The sequence below is a fragment of the Parasteatoda tepidariorum genome, chromosome 5 (assembly GCF_043381705.1).
Source record: "Parasteatoda tepidariorum isolate YZ-2023 chromosome 5, CAS_Ptep_4.0, whole genome shotgun sequence".
NCBI classification, from domain to species: Eukaryota; Metazoa; Arthropoda; class Arachnida; order Araneae; family Theridiidae; genus Parasteatoda; species Parasteatoda tepidariorum.
The window spans coordinates 32,964,450-32,987,816 of record NC_092208.1 but is presented as its reverse complement, the minus strand read 5'-3'; the positions used below and the strand labels follow the sequence as shown (position 1 = coordinate 32,987,816).

The window sequence follows — 23,367 nt, the reverse complement described above, 5'->3', positions numbered from 1 at the left end:
CCGAACTCTTCGGCGACACTGGTCACACTACGCCCCTCCTCAAGTTTCCCAATCATTCTTCCTCGAGTAAAGTCGTCTAAATGATTTCTTGAAGACATGTTTCACAAAACAAATCACTTGCACTTGCAGCGAATGTCTTTAACTCCGGTGCTCTTCATCCTTTTATCACAGCTTTGATTTGCACGCGCCGACCCACAAGGTTTACGTACACTTACATCACCTACGACGTTTTACTTCTAAAATTTGCATACAAATAATCTTTCTACTGAATTACGTGCATATTATACTGCAATTTCATGGCTATCTTATACTTTGTTGGGGACCTGTGGCCACAGAACCACTTGTTGCTTAAGTTTTGCACACCAGTGTATATTTGAGGTGTGAATAATTTCCCCCAATCTGACCTGAAAGTATTACTGAGCTATACATGAGGTTGATTTTATGAGGGGTAAATGAAGTTGACATTGAAGTTTATTGATGAGGTGAAGTATTGAAGAAGTTTAAGATTTGGTAGAAAACAAAAGCAGATATTCTACCTCAGGTATATTGTTTACTCATGTCAACCTCAAACTGCCGTTTTGGGAAGCCTTAAATTTTTCTTTACATTTATATTTTACAACTTATTATATCTAAGTGCTTTTTTTAAAAATAGCTATAAGCTTTTTTTAAATTTTCATTATTGTAGTGTGTATATTATATGAGTACTAGAGGGCTGCGCCCTCTGCTCGCTAACGCGCACCAACCCCCGAAAATTGCTACGCAATCTTATATGGTTTGCTTCGCAAACCAAGCTCGCTTCGCTCGCTACTAACTTAGGTTCATTGCAAATGCACGAAATTCTAAGAATTCAAAACAATCAATCAAATCCATATAACAACTTTTTTCTAAAAAAAAAATTACATCCTTTTAGTAAATACTAAGTCATTGAAATAAATTTGAATTCAAATAAATGACATGTAATTCGTTAAGAATATTAGAAATGTGCTATAGTATAAAATCTTAAGATAAAATTTCTAAAACTGATATCTCTTTAAAAAGGTTAAAATTTTGGCTATAATTAAGTCTATTAAAAATTGAAATAAGTGAATTGCAATAGGAAAACCTGCATAAACAAATATATTTTAGTAAAACAAATAAATTTTTGATATAAATCAAAAATCGTCAAATAAATTCGTAATATATAAATTCGTGAAAAAAGCGCTTTCGACAAAATACTAAAATAGAAATCTATCGACAAAGACTACTCACTTCTGCCTAGCTTATGCTCTCTCTGGTTATTTCAGTTTCCGTTTTTAAAAGCGCTATATGTTGAGCCATCTCAGCTAGATTTGGCATGTTACATTTTTAGAGGCAATCATTGGTCGATTTTCTAGCGTTGCCATTCGATGAGTTGTAATAAGGCTTTTTTTTGTCGCCGTGTAAGAGAAATATATTATATAGATTCTCATACAGCGTGTATTGCAACTAAAGAGATGGTTAATTTTCTACAAAAAAAGTAAGAACAGCTGTTTTAACTGTTCTGTCTGAAGTTTAATTTGCTTTGCTTTATAAAAAAACTTGAAAGTACAACAATGAACAGAAAAAAATGTCAATTAATTTTTTTTAAAACTTAATTATTCAGTTTTTTTCTTTCTTCTTACAGTTTTCCTTTTCTTTTTCAGATATAAAATAAATGAAAAGAAATTTATTTATTTCGTAAAATTCAAAAAGGATTTTTTTCTAGTGAATATTAAAACATTAATCATCTTACATTTATTTAAAAATAGTTAAAAATATTATTCTTCATTAATTACTAATCTGTATAGGTTTCTGTTACTAAAAATATTTTAAATCTCATTTATACTTCACACAAAACCATGTAGAAAATTTCAGTTCGGAAAATTATTCTTTAAACTAAATAACATTAAGAAAAAGCACGCCTTTCAGAATAATGTTTCAGGCAGCGTTTTGGAGATATTGCAGTTCTTAGAACTCATTCTCAGGATTTCAGTCATAAACATCCTTTTAAACTTTTTTAACAAGAAAGATTAATGATTAGAATTTTCTTTCACTTTTCATTTTTTAAGAAAATTTTAAGTTTGCTGCAACTTTATAAGTTTTATTTATTAATTTCCTTTAAACTGTGATAAATTAGGAGCAATTTAGTTTTTCTTTCATGCTACAAAACACACTTCCGTTCATAATCATCATCCGCCTCTTTAAATTGACGTTTATTCATGAGATATAAAGTTAATTATGCTTTGTGAAAAAGAGAGGAGTTTATTTAAAATTGATTAATGTAAGATTCATAAACATTGCCTTCATTTCCTTTCTCAAAATTGATAAACTGAAGTAGTAACAAAAATCGGTTATTATTTAATAATTTTGCATAGTTATCGTATTACTAATAATTTTAAAATAAATAGCTTTAAATTTTTAAATAGCTTTTGATGTATATATTTAACATCAGGCTTTAAAATAATCGTATTTTAAACTGAAGTCCCTTTCATACCAGCCAACTTTTAATCCCTTCAATTACGATTTTTCCCAGTGGTATTAAAATGGAATGAAAATTTCAATATTAAGCAACGAAACACGTTGTAATTGAAAAAGCTTGAGCTGAAATCGTTGAAAGTAGCCTCATATTAATATAAATGCGTAAGTTTTTTAAAAATAGTGGTGATCAAAATCATTTAAAAATTAAGTTTATAAAAGAAAAAATAGTATATATTTACTACCACTTTAAATATTAAAATAAAATTTTACGCCAAATGCGTAAAAGTTGGCAGGTATGCCCTTTGAGTGAGAAGAGATTGATAATCCGACAGTCTATAAAAGTTTCTTTTCTTAACTGTGAAAAGAGGTTGATTATATCGACAGGGTGACTTTCTTTGAAAGCAAGGAGTCACAGGGTGATTATTCGGAATCTTTTCTGACATAAGACCTTCTGGAGAGCATACCGTTAGATTGAACGGAAAAGGCATTTTATATTTGAAATTGGGTACTTTCAACTATCGAAGAAGACAATCACTGATACTCAGACACGTGACCTATGACCTCAGCGCCAGATGGTCGTTTATAAACAAGATGGCGTGTTACAGTTGAGCTAAGTATCTCCACGTAAGTTAGAATGTTAAATAACGTGAAGTCAATTAAAAACAACGCGGTATAGCGCATCTAATTTGTTAAAATCGATCTTTCTCTTCAACTTCTTTTATTTAACTTAGATTTATTGTCTGTTTTGGTATTTTATTGAAACTGAGAAATATTTTTATTTTGTGTACCTAGTAATTGCAACGCATAATTTGTTTATTTATGTTCCACATGACTTCAGGCCTGTCCTTGTGTTAAGTAACATCATAGTAAAGGAAGTGAAAATTTTATGAAGGAATCTTCGTGAAAGAATATAGAATATGTCACTTAAGAGAATTCGATACATGACGGGCTTGTCTTGCTTGAAATAGAATGGAGAGAACAGTTGTTCACGTAAACAAATGCCGATCAGGATCAAGGTATTTAAATTGCGTCACTTGCAGGCATCCCATTGAGTTCAGAGCTCTCAAAAATGGCGATAAAAACGATGAAAAATTATAGCTCTGCTCTCATTGCTGTAGTTAAAGTGGCAAATTGTAATACTCACCTTTTTTTTAAAAAAACCTAATCCGTACAGTAAATTACCTAAATTAGAGTTAGAGTTATTAGTCGCGTGAACGGGAGTTCAAATCCTGCCAGCTAAAGACTCCCCGTGTAGTAAATGATGACTGGTGCACGTTAAATCTGTCGGTCACAAAGTCCTCCATGTTCCCATAACAACTTACACCTCTGGGGGTACTGGATGGGTTACTGGGTGCTGGAGGTACTGGAGATTGATCATTCTCTTGTTGAGGTCAAAATTGCGATGTGTGAATGAAAGAATGGATGTATGAATGGTTCACTCTATAAACGGGTTTGACGTATGGATGAGGCAGAAGTCGAATTCTTAGCCACAAATGGCGTCACTGGAAAATAAGAGCAATCGCACCCCCAGTGACTCAATGGCCTACTACAACACCAACAACAACGATTTTCACATAGGAAAAGTACAATTTCTATACTTATACCCATTAAAGCTAGTGATTGCCATCTAGAGATTGCAATATTGCGATTTCTACTTTCTTTATAATATTTTCCATTTGGTAAACTAAAATTCTTAATTAAAAATGAATTCTTGTTTGAAAAACTGATACTTATTTCAGTTTACTTTCCTCAATTTTAAATGCTGTGATAATGCTTTGAAAATGTAATAAAGTTTTAAATAATGATAAAAAAAAATGTAAGCCCCGATCAAAGTTAAAAATCAAAAGTCTATTTTTTTTCAAAAAGCAAAATCAAGCTATTTACAAAAAGATATTTTTCAGAAATTTCTAAAGCTATCAAGAAGAAAGAAGAGAAGGAAAAATAACTCTCAAATTCATATAAAATGTTTTCCTGGAATATTGCACGGAATTAAGCTAACTACTTACCATATCCATTTTTCTTTACTTGTCATTTGCATGCGTATGAAGGTGTCCAGAGAATAAACGGGAAAAAAATAAAAAAATCCTTTCAAAAAAATATGCTTTTTAATAACTTATAGCCTTAAGAAAAATGTAATAGAAAAAAAGTCTGAAAATTTTTAATGAAAAAACGCTTCAGTGTTTAGTTTTTTTTCCAATTTAAGTTTCAGGCGTTTTAGTCTTTTTTCAAATGTAAATCTGCGTTTACATATAATTTACTTAAACGCTTTGAGTTTTAAACAAGCTTTTTTTTAACTATTAATTAAAAAAAACTATCCTTCAAAAATACTTCCAACATAGAAGTTCTAAAATGAAACAAAATCACAAAAAGGTTCGAGCATAGTGCTGAATTTAAATTTTTTTTTTACTTACTAAACGATTGTACAGTGTTCTAAAAAATGGACTACCCTAAATATGTCTTGATCTAATAATTGGATTTTTACTGTCTAGGACTTATTTTGAATTGTAAGGTATACAGTTTTTACGTCATTCTGACTTAAGTAATGACCAAACGTATTTATGGGATTTTCTCAGTGCATAAAAGAAAGATAATCGCAGGGATCTGAAAGAAAATGCGACCATTGTGTTGTCGAATATACAGGCTTTCTAAATCATTCATGTTGGTCAACGAGTGATTTCTGTGTACTGCGGCTATATATTCCCCAAACTAAGCCAAAGGAGATGAAGATGCTTGCAAGTTATACATGTAAAACTAATGCACCATTATGGTTCAATATAAAAAAAAAATCTGTGAAACTTGGATCTGCATAGTTATTAAAAGTCATACAGTCTACAAGACATTTCTCTGATGATCTTCTAAAAATCACAGATCAAGTGATTCTCAGAAATGCCTATTTTGCTAGTTCCGAAAACTTGTTATTGGCAATGATAATAGACTACAGACAATACGTTAGGGAATTTGCCTACAGAAGGCACGAGGCAATATTAAATTTTGAAGCTACAAACTATGAGGAGTCTATTGTTTGGTCAACGTGTTTACTTTCTCCAACTTCTAACAACGGGAAATGTGACCAATAAGAACATATTGTCTTTTCTAGAAATCAAACTTCTGACGAAATTTAAATTCTCAGATTTCTCATGAAAGAGGCTGTTTAAATAGTTGTGCAACTGGTGAGTGAATATGCTGAAAAGGTATTTGGGGAAGACGCTGCATTGGATTTGTAGGAACAACGTTATACTCGCGATCATCAATTCCAAAATTGAGTCATACATTTAACTTCAAACTTTAATAGAAAAGCAGAAACTTATTCTTAAATTCTTAAAAGCATACTGTTATTGTAAATGTATTGCAAATGGTGGATGGGAAGAGAAGGGGGGGGGATCAGAGTGCAGATACCCCCCACGTAACAAATTCTGGGTTGTTAATGTGACAAATTAAAGTTGATACTATGCGAAGAGCTCTACAGTGCACATACATTGAAAAATTGTAAAACTGAAAAATAAAATAAGAAAAACTGCAATGGGGGAAAAAGCCTAAATAAATCACACGCTTGACTTAATTTCTGAAAACTTTACAGATTTTACGATATCAAAACAACATTGGAAAGTGACATTGGAAAAAAACGTTATTTTTGTATTTCAATAAAAAAAAATTTAATTTGACTTTTTTCATTACATTTGTCTCGAACTTTGAAGGTCAAACGTGAACTAAAGACGCATTTTTTCTTGCTATTGAATGTCTCTCATCAAAAATATAAATTTTTTGGCCCATCTTAACTTCCGGATTGTCAGATTTGAGGGCTGTTAATGCAGTGAATTATAATTGCATTATAAGCAAAAAGATACATAGTGAACGTTTATTTTAAAGTAGTAAAACTGGACTATAAATAGAATACTCTGAGATATATCAAAAAAAGCTCAAAAGTCAAATTTTGACTAATTTTGTGAAATATTGTGACATATGCTTGACCAAGCAACTGTTTTAGAATGTATATCTTTTAAGTATGTATAAAGAAAGAGTATTTAAAGAAAGTATGTCAATATTTAGAACAAAATATAATATTTGCATTTCAAAGAAAAAATAATACAAATTGATGCTTTTTCTTCGCCTTTTGATAAAATTTTTGTAATTTGCGTAATCTAAAGAATTAAAGATTTATTAATTTTATTTTTTTCCCAATCAAGGATGATGTTAACATACAACAGTGTAATATTATAAAAAAGACACATTCCTAAAATACTTTTTTTCAGTTCACCCTAATTGTTTATCTATGTACAGCAAATATATTTAATTAAAATTACCTTAACAAAATAAAATGTACTAAATAAAATCTTCATTTAAATAAGTAAAATGAACTATATTTTTTAGAAATAAATTACCCAGAAATAAATATAATGGATTAGCTTTAGGGATAAAGTTTTAATACCATGCAATCTGCACTACCAACTGAATTTCTAAACAAAAATTTTAAACTACTACTAAAACTACGAAAATTTATATCGGTCTTAAACTTTATTATTTAAAAAACATAGTTATCGAGCGAATTGATTAGGATTTAAATACATTTGACCAATGAAACTATACAATTTTTTTGCGAGAAGCTTTTGGTATTTGCCTAAAGTTCGAAGCATTTTTTTCCGATCTTACACTTCTTTAAACAAATTAAACAGTTTCATATTAGCCACTGATTTTTTTAAGCCTACAGTCCCTATTTTTTATCAGCAAATATAATTTATTTGTTCTATCTTTAAATTTTTGAAACAATTTAATAAATAAGAGTAAAAGAAATTTGAGAAATCAAGAAAATTGGAATTCGATTCTTTAAAGAAACAAGAAAGGATGCCTTTTGTTAGCATATAAAGTTGAATATCGCCATTTTGCCAGTTTATATATCAGTAAAAAGTCAAAATTTAATAAAAAATACCATTTCAATTATTTATGCATTTCGTCAAATATCAACTTTAAAACAAATGTTAAAAGAAAATAAAACCATTATATTTGCCCAATTCTAAATCAAAAGCTTAAATGAATTCTTTAAGAAAATGTTAGAACATCAATGAAAAAAAAAAGGGAGAAAAAAGAAATACCCTAAAAAAAAATATATTTTCAGAAAGAATTGTATGAAATTTAAGCTAACAATTCACTGCATTACCTTACCTCCCGTATCTTCTACAGAAATAGAAAAAAAAGATAAGGAAAGTCTAAGAAAGAAGAACAGTTGTTCCATAAAGAAGTTCACTTATAACAACTTAATGTTCCTAAAAAAAATTCTAAAAATTTAAGACCGTGATCTGAAAAAAAGTATTTTGCATGGAGTCATTTTTGTTTCCTAGAGTTGATTTTGTTTGCTCCCGTTAATTGCTTTTGTTCTAGGGTAATTTGAAAATAGTGGGTTAAGTTCTTCACAATTCTTTTTTTAATAAGTTCAGAAAAGGAATTTTATGGCACTTAGCTTTTTTTGTTCATTGTCTTTTCATTTTTATTATCTTCACTTGAATTTTAATGCACTTCTATTAGCTTCTCTTCTAGTAGTAGATAAAATTTAAAACTGCAGAAGAAGTTTTTGCTGATAGTTTAAAATATATATTTTTTTAAATTGTTTATACGTAAAGGGAGAAAATTAAAAGAAAAAGGAATGTTTAGAGGAATATAAATAAAACTCTAATACAGTAAATTTAGATAATTTAAGTTATAGAAAATTAGATGCTGAATTTTAAACACGTTAATCTTATAACCAACTCATTAACCATAATGTATTGATGCATACTTATTCTGCACTGAAGAAAAATGCAGTCAAAACTATCAAAATGTAGTAAAATATAATGTGTTTCTGTCCCTATGCTGTTGGCAGTTAATGGAATAAAATTTGGCAATTTTATCATAACTTAAAATATAAATAAATCCATTTGTTGGGGAACTTTTCAGTTTGTTATTTTTAATAAATTTGTGGTAATATGAACTATAATTATTAAAACTAGAATTTTCGGTAAACTGGTACAGGAATGAGTGAACAGTTACTGTGTACTGTTAATAAATGAGAGATTGTATATTTTAGTTTTATTATCAGAATCAAAATTATGTTCGTTTATTTTTTTGCCAGAAATGTCATTTGTATACAAGTATGGTAATTTGACAAGATTTTTTTCTCCGTGTGTAATTGTATTAATGTAATTAGACAATATGTTACTTTTAAAAGTCCGAAGCGAAGGTCAACGTAATAATATATAATATGTAATAAAATTTTGATAATTTTATCATGATACCGTAGTGCACGGTTTGAAAACCATTTATTCAGTTAAATTTATTTTTCCTATTTGTATTCTTTTACTAAATATGTGGTAATAAGTACCGTAATTTTGAAAAACTGAATTTCCGGTAAACGGTCACCATATGAACGAAAAGATTACGAAATGAATCGTTCAAATACTGTGTCCGTTAATTTTTAGTACCAGCTGTATGTTTTTTAATTCTACCAGAAATGTCATCTTATTTTACGGTAAATCTGAATTTTTTTTCTCTGTGTAATATATGTTTAAATGAAAAGTTCTTTTTTTTTTTTTTACAAAAATAATTTTGTATCCATATCAACAAGAAATTTCAAAGTATTTCCATAGCCAAACCTTATATATTTTTGGTTAAAAGGCCTGGTTTCTTAGGACAGGACGCCGTCAGCTGGAAATCAGCGCTAACCTCTGATTGGTCCATTTGTGAGTTTGATAGTATACGTCATCGAACGCTCATCTTGAACTACAATTGCCGTTCAACTCAACTGCAGTTGGATTACGGCGTGACGTTAACCACAGAAGCAATGGCGGACAACATCCAACAGCACATAAAAGTCAGCCAAGATGTTGATTTTGACATTAAACATAGCTTCTTCATTAAACATAGCACTCTTCATTTAGCTCAGCTATAATGTGTTTTTTCTTGGACAAAGTCATTATTTGTTCTCTAAAACACTGGTCGACAATAACAAAATCAATACAAATTCAAAATAAATATTTGTTTACGTTATTAACGCATGCGCAATGAGAGATAATGTCTGCGTTTGACCGACTGCTCACGCTGAGCTAACAAAAAAGTATTTTTTTGGAGTCAGCTCTACGCCAACTTTCCTCTGACGCCCAGATAAGGCGCTTGTCCTAAGAAACCAGACTGCTTCACATATTTTTTTTCTTTCTGAAATGTATTTTTATTTAAAAATGGCAATAAAAATTGAGTGCGATATTTGAGAAAAAGTATTTTATTATGTAATGATACACGTGACACTGAAAAAATATATTAAGAATATTTGCACATCGCAAAGCGTTCAGCTTTTTGAAATAAATAGTTACACTTTGTGTCACAAAATAGTAATTTAAACTGACTCTACTTCTAAATTGTAAATTTTAATGAAAGTAGCAAACAAATTTTTTTCTCAAGAAAATGTATATGTACTCGTAGTGTTAATATTGACAAATAATACTGAAAAAGATATGTAGTATTAATATTGGCAAATGAAATACAATATTAAAAATGCTTTCAACCGTGAAAATTTGCATTTCTTGAGATTAATATATTCTACAAGCGTCACACTTTAAAATGATATCGTTTACTGTGTTTCTGAAATTTGTCCTGGTAAATAGTGATTTTACGGTCACTTATAATTATAATTAGAAGCATTCGCACCATGGAACTTTGCATTTTTTGTGATAAAAATTATTTTCTCGCTTCATTGTTTCAAATCCTACTGTAGGGGAGAGTGGGGTCAATTGTAACAGGGTACAATTGTAACAGAGCAAAAATTTCGAGTGTCGGGTTCTAGATGTGGTTCCTAGGTGGCGCACAAGGTGTATTTAATAAATCTACATGTACACCCCTGCTGGCAACCATTTTTATGTACTTTTGAAAGATTTACACCACAAAGGATATTTTCATGCTACCTAAGTACTTTTTTTGGTATTAGAATATTATATTGTAACAAAGTAATTTTGTTTAAACAAATAAAAATTATTAACCGAATATGTAAGTGGACACCTTAATTAACATTTCAAAAAAAAAAGATTAGTTTTGTTAATTAACTAGCATTGTTTTAAACAAATGAAGCTGAAATGGCGTCTTGGGGACGATTGTAACAATAAGTAAAGGGACGAATGTAACAGCTGAAAATAAATAATCTTATGTTTACAAACCCTTACTTAACTCTTTAAGAACCCCCAATAGTTTTCTATATCATTTATATTATGTTGCATGTGCATTATTTTATTTGTCACCTTTCACAGCATAAATTAAAATTTTTAACCCCTTAAAGTTAAAAGGTCTCTGCTCATTATTATTTTTACTCCTAAAATATCACTACTATTTTGATCAATAAAAAATATATATCACAACTATGATAATATGTACAATTAACTATGTTTTAGTTGAATTTATGAACTGTTACAATTGACCCCGTAAGTGGGGACAATTGTAACAAGTGCACGACTGTCAAAAATTGTTAATTACTGATATAATAACATTTAAAATAAGGTATTTTTTTTTCTAGTAGCAGCAGATAGTCTACTTTACTCGTCTGTCAATTAGTACTAATAATATGTTGGATTTTTTGTTAGTTAAAAATAGTTAAGTAAAAAATGTTACAATTGATCCCACTCTCCCCTACACTTTGCTTTTTAAATATGAAATCGCATCAAAGAAACAATGAAAAAAGCTTTATTATTTTTTTTCTTCTGTAAAGTGTGTCCTTGTAAGTACTTTGATAGAATTTTCATTCTAAGTTATGGTAAAATAAACGGCAGCAGTCTGTCCATCCAATTAACCATTAAGTTTGCAGTAAAGTATATTTTTTACTTTTATAGCTTTTTTACTATTTATTAACTAGCATGGTTTTAAAACCATAAAAAAGAAATTTAAGTGGACATATATCAGTTATTTTATGGTGCTGCCATCTATGCGTGAACGAGAGTATCGTATTCTAATAGCCTAGGATCCCAAATCGAGGAATGCATGTCACTGAATCTTTTCATGTTTTGAAGGAAAGGGGGGAAATATTATGGTGTCAAATTTGGAACACGAAACCCTGTTCTGTGGGACATGAGATTAACAGATTAGCCCTCTCGTTTATAAGATGTACTGCTAGCAACTAAGTGATTTCACTAAGGTGGATTTAGTTGGTGTGTTAAAATTGTGGCTGTTTAACCGTTTTAGTTGAAATCAGTTAATAAACAGTATTTGTCCCAGTTAAAAGTTTGAATACATTCATGTTTATTTGACTGTTTTGTTTGAATATGGTAAAATAACAATTAAATAAATTGTTATGTAGCCATTTTTTGTGAAATTTCAAACAGTGCAGTGATACAATGAAAACTTAAAACGTAAACGTTAAATTTTTTACGATGATTTGGGGCACGAAGTAGTAGAGTACACTCTATTATAATATTCTACTACACTCTATACTACACTCTATTATAATAATCTTTACTAAATTATAAAGTTTTATGTTTGTTAATTGATCCTAGTTGTGTTTTAATGATATTTTAATTGACTTTTTGTATTTTAATTGTTATGTTTCAATAGTTGATTCGATTTTTTTCTTGGTAACTCCCGTGCGTACCAGTTGTAATCATCAAAGCCCGTAATCATCAAAGAAATATTTTTTATATGTATCTTGAATTCATAAAAGTTATATTTTTTAAAAATTTATTTGACTAAAATGCTAGTTGTAATTTATGAATCATGAATAAATTTAGTTAATAAAACTTTTTTGTTGAATAAAGGTAATAAATTGCAATAAAATATACAGTTTCGTCGGAAAATTTTGCTGTACTAATTGAGATTGTCATAAAAATAAATATTTATATTTTAATATTTTGTACAGCAGAAGGTTTATATATTATTTAATTATATTTTGAAATAAATTTTCAACAAACAATTAAGAAATTCTAAAAAAGCACAGTAGTTACACTTTCCCTTCACCAAATTAAAATAATAAATTTTTGCTTCATCAAATATATGTAAAGTTTATGAAATTATTTAAAAAAATACTTTAGTAAATCATTTTTTACCCTTCTTGAGTTTGACACTTTTTAAAGAATCACACATATACTGCTTCTAAAAAGAAATGTATTTTCAAAACCGTCAGTCAAAAATGTGAGTAGGCAAATTTCGCCATAACTTATCCGCTTAGAAACTATGAAATTAAATATTCATGCGTGAATCTAAAGCTTTTTGCGAAAAATTCTCATCTTCTTTCAAATAAAGTTTTTTCGCAAACATTAATATTTAAGGATCATTAAAAAAAATTCAGAAAAAGTCATTCTACAAGGATGATTTATAATGTGTAATCTATCTTATGTTATTCTAATTAATTGTTCATGCCCAAAGCTAAGCAATTGAACAATATCCTAAATCAGTTGAATAGTATATTAAAACAATTTAAAAAGATCTCTTATAGTCAACTTAAATTGTGTATTATATTTTAAAAATTGTTCAATTCCTTTTATATTTTAATTTTGTTTTTATTTGAGTTACTTTAAAAGTTTTCTATTGTTCTATGGGTCTCAAAATACTAACAGAAAAATCATTAAAAAATTTTTTACCATATTTTCTAAATTTCATCATTAACTTGACCTTTATTACAGTTCCTTCATTGTAAAAATTTTCAGATCAAATAACTGTAAAAAAATACCGCACTTTATGTGCATCATCCGCAATATTTATTTTACCGTAAAATCCATTTTTACTGTAAAATATGCGTAATTTTTACAGTAACATTTACTAAAAAATCTCCGAATCACTCCAAATACTATTACTGTAAAAATTACGGTATATCAGATTACTTTTTTTTGTTTCGTAACATGTTTCGGAAAAGGTGGATTTTACGGTAAGAAGTGTCGGTAATTTCTACCGTAGTTTAATTTCGAATTATTAAACACTGAAAGTAGGAAACATTGCAAAACCGTAATAGTGCTCACAAGTTTTTTTAGTTTTGTTATTTATTTCTTACATAATTCTATTGATATTTTTTTAGCTGTCAATGATTAGTATCCCACAGTAAAAATCAAGATTTAAACTAAAATTTGAAAAATCTTATTACTATATTGAAAGCATTTAGCTGGAGCCGTTTTTAATTTTGTCTGTACTTATTTTTTTTTTAATTTTCGCTTAGAGTAATCAGAATACTTTCTTTATACAAGGAATTTACTTAACTTTTTCAAACCACTCGAGATTTCTAGAACTTCTACAGAGATCATAAAAGCAAAAATATTTGTTTTTAAGAAAAACTAAAGAAGAAAATTGCCCAAATGTAGCAAAAAATTGAATTAGTTACGCTTTGTGAAACTCACTGAACAACTTTACGCTTGCATAACTATATAAGTAATTAGGACTTCCATTTTCTGGATTTACTTACATAAACTTTTAGCAAGACAGGCTATTAGATTTATGGCTGCGATGTTAAATGACCTGAAAAAAACTTTTTTTTTATTCGAAAGTATAACTTTGTGTTTTTACGTGGTTAAAAAGCATGTTCATCCAGGTTAAATAATTACAGTTTAAGGCGTTAAAAAACTTTTATAATTATTGATTTAGCTAGAATTAGAAAACTGCATTCTTAAGTAAATGAAGAAAGGGAAAAAAATATATCATTTATATCGATAAAAAAAGATCTTTGAAATAGTGGGGTAAAGCATGTGCAAAAGAATAAGCACAGATGAGGAAAAAAACATTAAATAAAAATTACTTTTTTGAAGAAAAAAAAACTTATTTAATTAGACAATATTTATAACACTGTCATCCACATTTTCAAGTCATTTAATTTCTCTTTTTGGTGATGAAAATTGTCAGCTCAGATCATGGTATTTAAAACTGTTGGACACTTTCTTTTTGGAAAGGTTTTGAAGTCTTAGACTTATGCTAACAACACCAATGCCACGAATCTCCGATAGTACAATGATATTAAACCACTTTCATACATAAAGGTCAATGGTCAATATTTGAAAATTATCCTTTCCATTATTCGATATCTTATTTCATACATAATATTATGTCTCAGTTTTAATGAATCGTTGAAAAATTAACAATCCGAAATTAAAAGCCTGTAGATCATGTAATTGGGATACCTACTACGTATTTTAAAAATTTTATCTGGCCGGGATAGCCTGGTCAGTAGGGCAGCGGGCGCATGTCAGAGAGTTCGTGGGTTCGAACTCTGCCGACCGGTGACTAATGCGCGTTAAATCTGTCGAGTCGCAAAGTCCATCATGTTCCCATAATAAATCAATACCTCTGGGGGTACTGGATTGGAGATCGATCGTTCTCTGATCCAGGTCAAGAATTACAATCTGTGGATGAATGAGTGGATGTATGAATGGGTCCGCCCTATAAACGGGTGTGACGTGTGTGTGGTTGAAGACGAATTCTTAGCCGTAGATGGCTCCACTGAAAAACAAGAAACGCACCCTCTGCCTTAAATTTGCTCGGTTTCACCAAACAGGCTTGCTAGTGTGGCAAGTAGCATTAGAAACTACAACAACAACAAAATTTTATCTTTGCAAGAGGAGCAAACTAAATAAATTATTCTTTAACCTTTTTTCCGAGACATTTTTTTAATAGTGTATAATAATGAGACATGAATATTAAATTTGTTTTTTTTTATATGTCATTGGTTTTTTTTAAATATTTCAGCTTAACAGCATATTTTGGCTCAACCTTTTTTATTTTATATCCGCATATATCACACTATTTATTTGGTTTAAAGCACAACTCCAATTCTAACATTTCATTTATCACGAATTCATAATCCATTTTTGTTTACTTGAATTAATTATACGCGCTCATTCCATTGCTCAGTGCACGTCCCCTCACGTAATTTCCTAGAAGTTTTCTCTAAATCTAATATGCTAAATCAGAAAAGAGCATTAAATATATTCGTGTTCTGCACATTCCTATCGCTCTCATATAATTACAGAACAAAATCTCTAAGGCGCTTCGTATTATTCCTACTATCCAGGATTTCATCAAAGTTAAACCTCCATTTGATGGCAGAAGAAATCTGCGGGATTCTGCGGTGGCGGAAGAAACACGAAATATAATTAGTAAATAAAGCAGTTTAAGGATACTTCTTCGTCCATGCTTTTGTCTTGCACGTTCTTTGAATATTCATTAGAAAGAATATGAAAATGCAGTATGTTCTTTCTCTTAGGAAAAGTATTTCGTCTTCCCATATAAAAGTATTTAGTAATGCTCACAAAGAGTTTTATTGCATTTTTGATAACAGTGCTTATTTAAGAGAATATGACTTTATTTATTTATGATTTTTCTTTTTCTTTTTTTCTTTTTTTAGTTTGCGAGAATAAAAATGTCTTCTTTTCAGTTTTATTTCATTTCATTCAAAACAGTTTCAAAAAAGTGTGTGTGGATATATATATTTAATGAAAGGTAGGCACAAAAATATATTTATAAAGCTATTAATAATTAGGATATTCTTGTTCAAAAATGAAAATGATATTTGTTTTATTCAACTTGCAATAATGCACTGGGAACCGTACAAAAAATGAAGAGCTTTATTAGAGCAAGAAAAAAAAACACAAATGCTAAATATTAAATTTAAAAAAAAGAGAAAGAATCATAAAAAAATAGTCTCGTGTCTACTAGCGCATTTTCTTAAAGAATTTAATAGCTTTACAAATCTAAATAAGTGCCTTTTTACCTGATAGAATCGGGGAAAAAATTTATAATTAAAACTGCCATGTAATGCGTCTATATGCAGACAACAATCAACTATGTTAAATAAACTTTTCTATATATTTTGCATGTCTTATTATTTTATAAGTTTTGCTTTATAGCATTAATCCCTTTCAATGCTCTGAAATTTTTATTAAAAAATTTTAGTACAATCTGTGTATTATGCTAAATTCTTAAAAAATGCTAAATTCTCGGAATTAGTTCTCGGAAAATGTGGCACCTTGGAAAAAAAACAAGTGAAAATATTATTTTTTTAAAGGATCATTAATCTAATTAATGCTTAATATCAGGGAGATTTATAACACTATTCAGTTTGCAAATATTTTCTGGCATTCAAGTGGCAGAGAAATGACAGCCAGGATAATGACATTTTATAACTTTAAATTCCATGTTTTTCTATTTTCAAGTCAAACACTTTTATTTTGTGTTATTAACAACGAATTTTTTTGTAAGAGCTTTGACTGAATAATATTCACTGGTTATTATAAATAAAGGAAAAATTACAAAATAGCAATAACTCTCCCGAAAATAAGCCAACCCCGATGAAATTTGAATAAGTTGCCAAATAAGAATACGAACTTGCAATAACTCAGAGCCAGTTCATATTCTCTCTAACAGCAGCCACCGGAAGATTTAAAACCGTCCCAGTTTTGAACTTACGAATACTAGCTTCGTTCAGCTTCGTTGCCTTGTTATTTTGTACCCCGATCCAGAAGACAAGGGAACTCCTGAATCAAGTATTGGGAGAAATTTGCCTTCGCGGAAGACTTTTTTGATGGAACTAAACCGCATTTGCGGTGCATGGAGAGGAAAATCACCAGCTCAATCACTTGACTTGATTAATTTCGAGCATGTTTGAATAGTTTTAAAAAGATGTTTAGCTGCTCTCAATCCTCTTCTTCAGACCCTTGCCACACTTGCAACTGTTTTTCAAGAAACAGAACTGGTAGACCACATAATTTGAAGGATTACCTATCGCTTTATATGGGCCGTAGGGCAGCTAAATCTGATCATACTCCATTCTGATCATACTTTTTCTATTCCAAACTGACGCATCTGATTTATTCATTTCATATGTATACTAATTTCTGTAACACCTTAATTGTCTTGTTAATACTTTTTATGTTATTTTTCGCATTATTATGTACACCATAATGTTTGTTAGTTTCATTAACTTCCAAGAGTAAATTTTTGAGTTTATACTATTAATAAAAATAGTGTAGTTTATACTATTAATGATTGAAAGAAAACCCAAAAATGACAACACATAAAAATTACTGGCTGGGAAAAAATGTGGTAACATTACCTTATTGTATGGTAATATTATTTTTGGTAAAATATACTTAATTCTGGCAGTAAAGCCAAAATATCTGGCATTTATAAGCCATTCATTTGGTAAGTTTTTCATTCATATGGTAATGGAATGACGGAAAAAAATTTTTAGTCCTTCTTAACAAACATTAAGTAAAAAAATTAAAACTGAAAAGAGGAAATATAGAGCTAAATTTAATCGAATATATGGTCTTCATGTCATGCTCTAAGAAATCATAATAAAATCATCAAATTTAGCCACATATACTAAATTTTATAACATATTTTAACGATATTTTTTGATAAATTTAATCAAAATCATTGCCCAAAGCACATAGGTAAAATTTTTCAATTTTTTTGATGCTCCCATAGACTCAGAAACAAAGTAAACTTAACCATATTCTGGTAGTTTTGCTCATGCATCTTTCTCAGTCCCCTTTTAAAATATTTTTGAAAGTCTCAAACTGTCTTTTCTGTTCTTACTGGAAGATTTATTTTAACGAAATTTCTTACCAAACATTCATTTAAACAAAAGTAATTAACGCTAAATGCAATTGATGTCGGTTATAGAGAAATAAAAATAAGTGGCCCGTTTCTGTATGACATGCAAAGTATTAAAAAGTATTAATTGAGAAATTTATTTCGGCGAAATATTATTAAATAATACCTTGTTCTAATATTCCAAAAATTCTTTTAATATAATTTAGAAGCAAAACAATTTGACAGAGAAAAATGTGTATCTAGTTCTACAGCAATTAATTAATAAAAATATCGTAGCTGACATGCCGTGAAAATAACTCTCTGAAACTCAATAAACATTTTTAAATTTATATATATTTGTTAAAACCTGATAAATCCTATTTTTAAAAGATAGCAGTAAGGGAATTAATTAGTTAATAAACTTCAATGATAAAAAATAAAGTAACCAATAAATTCAATGACAAAAAAAAATTCTGTGCAGTTATGGAAAAATTAGAGTAAAAGGTGAGAATCACCCAGTCACCAATATATTGAGTAAAAAACTTTTATTTTACATTTCGTAATATTTATTATAATTAAATTGTAAGGATTTTAAAATAACGTAAGGAACGTTAGTTTTAAATTATAAATTTGCAAAATGAAATTCATTTTCACAGTTCAAGAGTATATTTTAATTTATTTCAATGCTACTTATATTATTTAGATATAAAAATGGTTTAATGTGCTTTGCAAAAAAGTGCATTTTGAAAAATTGCATTTCAAGCATATTTAAACATAATGATAGAGTTCATTGATATAATTAGACTTATTATGCTAATTTATTTATTTATATACCAGAACAAAAAAAAATAGATAATTGAACATAAATGGACGACTTGAAATAAATTATTCCAAATTATATCCAAAACGTTTGTTCTAAAACATTATCATGTTAATAATGCATATAAATTTTTTTCATAACACCACAACTAATAGAAGAATGTACTAAGAACTGAATATACCAAATGTGAACAGAATATATTGAAAGAGAAATGCTCTCAATAGATGTAAAAACTTACCAATTCTTTACTTATTCAAAATTAATTCAATATATTTAAATGCCTATTTCAAAATTAAAATTCAGTTTCTTTCAATACAACAATAAATAATAGAATTCCTTAAATATAAAGTAGACACATTGAAGAAGAAAAAAAAAGGATTACAAGCATTATTGAAGAAAAAAACAGTTATACATTAGAACCTTGGTATGAATATTATAAGTATGATATGACTATTATTGGAAATACAATGCCAGCGCATAACCCCCCCCATCCTTTACTCCTCAAAAGGCATCAGGAATATGGTTTTGGCTGGAGTGGCAAGTTACAAACAATATTTTTTCCCACTCGACCTTAGCAAGACATCCATCCATTATCTCTAACCCTAACTAGACCCTGAACTTACCAGGTTAAAAATCAATTAACTTATTAAAATTAAACTATTACGCTAAATTTATATACTTAAAACCCTCTAAGAAAAAAAACTCAAAAAGATATACTGCTACCTTAAACCTTATAAAAATATTATTACTTCAAACCTTATAACTGCAATTAAAATAATATATATATCAGGAAATCACCTTTAAATTGGAGTTTTGAGCGGTAATGTAAATAGACACTAAGTTCTTTGCGAAAGATTGTATTTTAGCAAATTTGATTAGAAAGGTATCAAGGGGGAGAATAAAGAGTTAGGCCTTACAAGAAGAGTAACAGTCAAATTATTATTTTTTTCTGAGGTTTTAGTTTGATTTTTTTTGGTCTGAATGTGTAGCTTAATTATATTTATTGGGTTTACCCATTTATGTTTTGTTTATTATTATTATTATTATTATTATTATTATTATTAACCGTGAAAGGAGTGTTATTATTTTCGAAAAAAATACGACAATGAATCTTTTGATTCGCAGTCATATTTCATATGTGAAATTCAATTTCTTTCATTAATACACTCAATAGCAGGATCTACCAAGGATTTTGTGTATCAAATACAAACAGAGCATATTAACAGTAAGAAGACGGATAGGGCATATCAGGCCTCTTTCGTTTATTGTTGTTCTATAATTCGAGAAATAACTTACTGAAAGGGTTCAGTATTTCTGACTTTCATAATTTGATCCAATTTAAGTATTAATTTACTTACTTACGTCTTAACCTTATAGAAAAGTATGTAGAACCTTATACCTAGTATGAGGGGAGGAGCCAGTGTGGAATCTTAGTTACTTTGGTAGGTAGATAATTTTGGGTACAGGGTAACCCTTGGTATAGATAAGGTATCTCAGTTTCATTAAAAAAATAAATTTTTTTAAACATATCTATAATTATTATTTATGGAGAAAAGAAAACTCAACCTGCATAAAAAATTAATATATATGTCTAATTGAAAGCCAGTGTTTTCGTTAACTAAATCTAACAAATTACCATGAAATTTCGATGATTAAGTCTATAATATGTTTTTTATTCACCTAATTGAGATTATATTTTAAGATTTTAAATGCCTAATTGATCTAATTGATCTGTGAAAGGTAAAACTTGCCCTTTCAAGCTTTCTAGGTAGATAGCAATGTTCAGTCTTTCTAGTGCAAAAATAAACATTTCAAATAGATTCTAAATACATTATAATGTCCATTTTTGGTTAGTTCACTAGAGTAATTATATTGAGCATTGACTTTAGAATAAACTGTTACTTAATTTACTAATTTTATTGATGTGTTGATGATTTTTTAAACAAAAAGTATCACTATTTTAACTTTTAAAAAAATATTGTAATTGTGTGTGTTAAACTTAGTTTTATATTTTCATACTGGGTTAAAACAAATAAACCAGACTTTCACTATTTATATTTTTTCAAATTATTATACATATTACAATAATGGATTTAAAAATTAGAAGCAGATGTATGCGGTTTTTCTCAGTGTCAATTCCAAATATGACTCTTCTTTTATGTTAAATATCTAATTGGTAACCTAGTTTGTTCTGTGTGTTTTGTACTTTCCCACTTTCAATGATTTCTAATACTGCACAAATGCATTTCGGTTCTGTTTCTTTCATCTTCAGTAGTTCATTAACAGTGCCTGTAGTGTTTAGTGATTTACCATTAACCACTTGACTACCAAGATTCCTAGAGCTTACTGCATGTGGTTTCGATTTGAGTTAGGTGCCCAACATTTCTTCCAATGAACCATGAATATCAAAAATGTTGAACAAGAACACAATTGTTCAGCATTTGAAATTATTGATAGTGGAATACTAGAAAATGTTTGAAACTACTTTATTACATGTTTTGCTTGAAACAAAAGGGTCACACATCAGTTATTTTTGACAGACAAATACTTTAAATTTTATTTTAATTTTGTCTATCATTCATTCAGCTCATTTTTTTATTTTAATACGCACCTTTTAACAAAATTAAGCATCATTAGCATAAAAACAGAATGGTGATTTTTAACGCTTCTTTCAAATAGATTAATACCATTTCTTCAATAATCTTTTTAGTACATTTCGGCTTATTATTTTTTTCAATAGTTACCTATTACCAAAATTAATTATGCATCAGTGGCGTTTTTAATAGAAAGGCGATTTTTTTACGGGTCACCTAAATGAATAAGTACCTTTTCTCCATTAATTTTTTTATTTAGTTCATAGTTTATTTTAATATTTGAATTGTTACCTATTACCAAAATTAATTAAGCATTATTGGCGTTAATAATAGAAGGGCAATTTTTTACAGATCTCCTAAATGAAGCATTCCAGAATTTATTGAAATATTTCAAGAGAATCATTTAGTTACTTTTAAGGTCTCAACTAATAATAGATATAACAACGGTCTAATGCATGAACAGAATACCAAAGTGTATTCATAGAACTGGAAGTCTGGAGCATAAACAGCAACATTTTATCTTGCAAAAGTAAGAACATAAACAAAACACATTCAAAGGTTATAATATAATGTATTGAAGATTGCGTTTCAGATATATATAAAATAACTTTATAAGACCTTATGATTTTTCATTTGTAAACATTTATAACGGTTATAAAATTAAATATAAGTTCTACCAAATGTATAATGCACCAAGTGAAACAAAAGCAAATTCAAATGAAGTTCTAAACTAAATTATATATATTACAATAATTGTTCTTTGCAATATTCTAACAGCATATTTTAATTTATTTCAAAACCGCAGCAAATAATGGATTCTAACAATGATTTAATATGCCAAGTATAAATTGAAAATGTTGGAAAATGCATTCCCAGCCCATCCAAAGATTTTTCAGTAGTGATTTGCCACTCTGTAAGCAAGGCATCTGGAATTTTTAAGACATTTATTGAGCTATTCTGCTTTTTTAAAATACCCATTACTCCTTCTGCTGATTGCAGAACAAAATATGAATTTTCAGCGTTTAAACTTGGCAAAAAATTATCGTTTTCCTTACCTATTATGTTTTCTAAAATATCAGAATACACAGTTATTTCTCGAAGAAGCCTGCAAAGAACTGATATTGTCAAACTCCGATGTTTTGCGACAATCTGAATCAAAGTGCTTCGATGGTGCTGTTCATTTGCCTGTAAAAGGAAAACTCTTTGAATTTATGAAACTAATGGTTTGAAAAAAAGGTATAACGGTTTTGTGCATCGAAAAATAATTTTTCCTTCGTATTTCCATACATGAAGCCTTTTTAGCATCAAAATAATTTGATTTATTTTTCATACAACTGGGTTTATATTTCATACAATTTAGAGGAAAAATATTCTTAAGAATTAATAGCCTTACTTTCCAAAACAGGAGCATTAGACGCGGTAAAAGTAACAGATTGCACTTTTTCTCATAAGAAAACAACATAAATTGTAAAATATTTATTCAATGGAATTGGTTTTAATTTCAATCGATTCAGAATAAAAAATTATCCAAAAAATCATCACCTCATTGGTCTAAAAACTAATTTGTTTAGTTTTATCTCCTTTTCCCTCAATGCAAATTCACTATCACGGTGGTTAAACGACTCCTCAAGGAATTAAAAAAGAAAAAAAAACAACACTCGATATCGATATTGGGCCTAAGCTAAGTGTTAACTTTCAAAGCAATTCAGACTGCCCTGAATAATATTCGCATTCACTTAGGAATTGTGAAAATTCTTTACAAAAAAACCGAAGATAAAAACTTTAGAAAACCAAATAAATAATTTTGAAGTAAGTGTGAGATACATAAAAGTGTAAAAAGGTTATTAATACGATGATCGCTTTTTATTCCAAATTAAAGATCTTGAGAAGAAATATTTAAAAGGTAAGAAGTATTAAAATAAAAAATGAGTTCAGGAAAAGCAAAAATAATGAGTTATGTTTCCT

General features: G+C 28.8%; 1 protein-coding gene across 2 annotated transcripts in view; it reads right to left on the bottom strand.

Annotated features, from left to right (window-relative positions):
• The window catches only part of LOC122270122 (meiosis-specific protein MEI4-like), a 59,554-nt gene that overhangs the window by 4,535 nt on the left and 31,652 nt on the right, over nt 1-23,367 (bottom strand). Inside the window, exon 4 of one of the 2 annotated variants that reach the window (XM_071181259.1) lies at nt 22,458-22,587. In XM_071181259.1, the coding sequence (XP_071037360.1) occupies nt 22,458-22,587 (130 nt within the window). Of the gene's footprint in view, nt 1-18,782; nt 22,588-23,367 lie in introns of those variants that run through there. The other variant, XM_071181258.1, reaches the window with a different exon arrangement.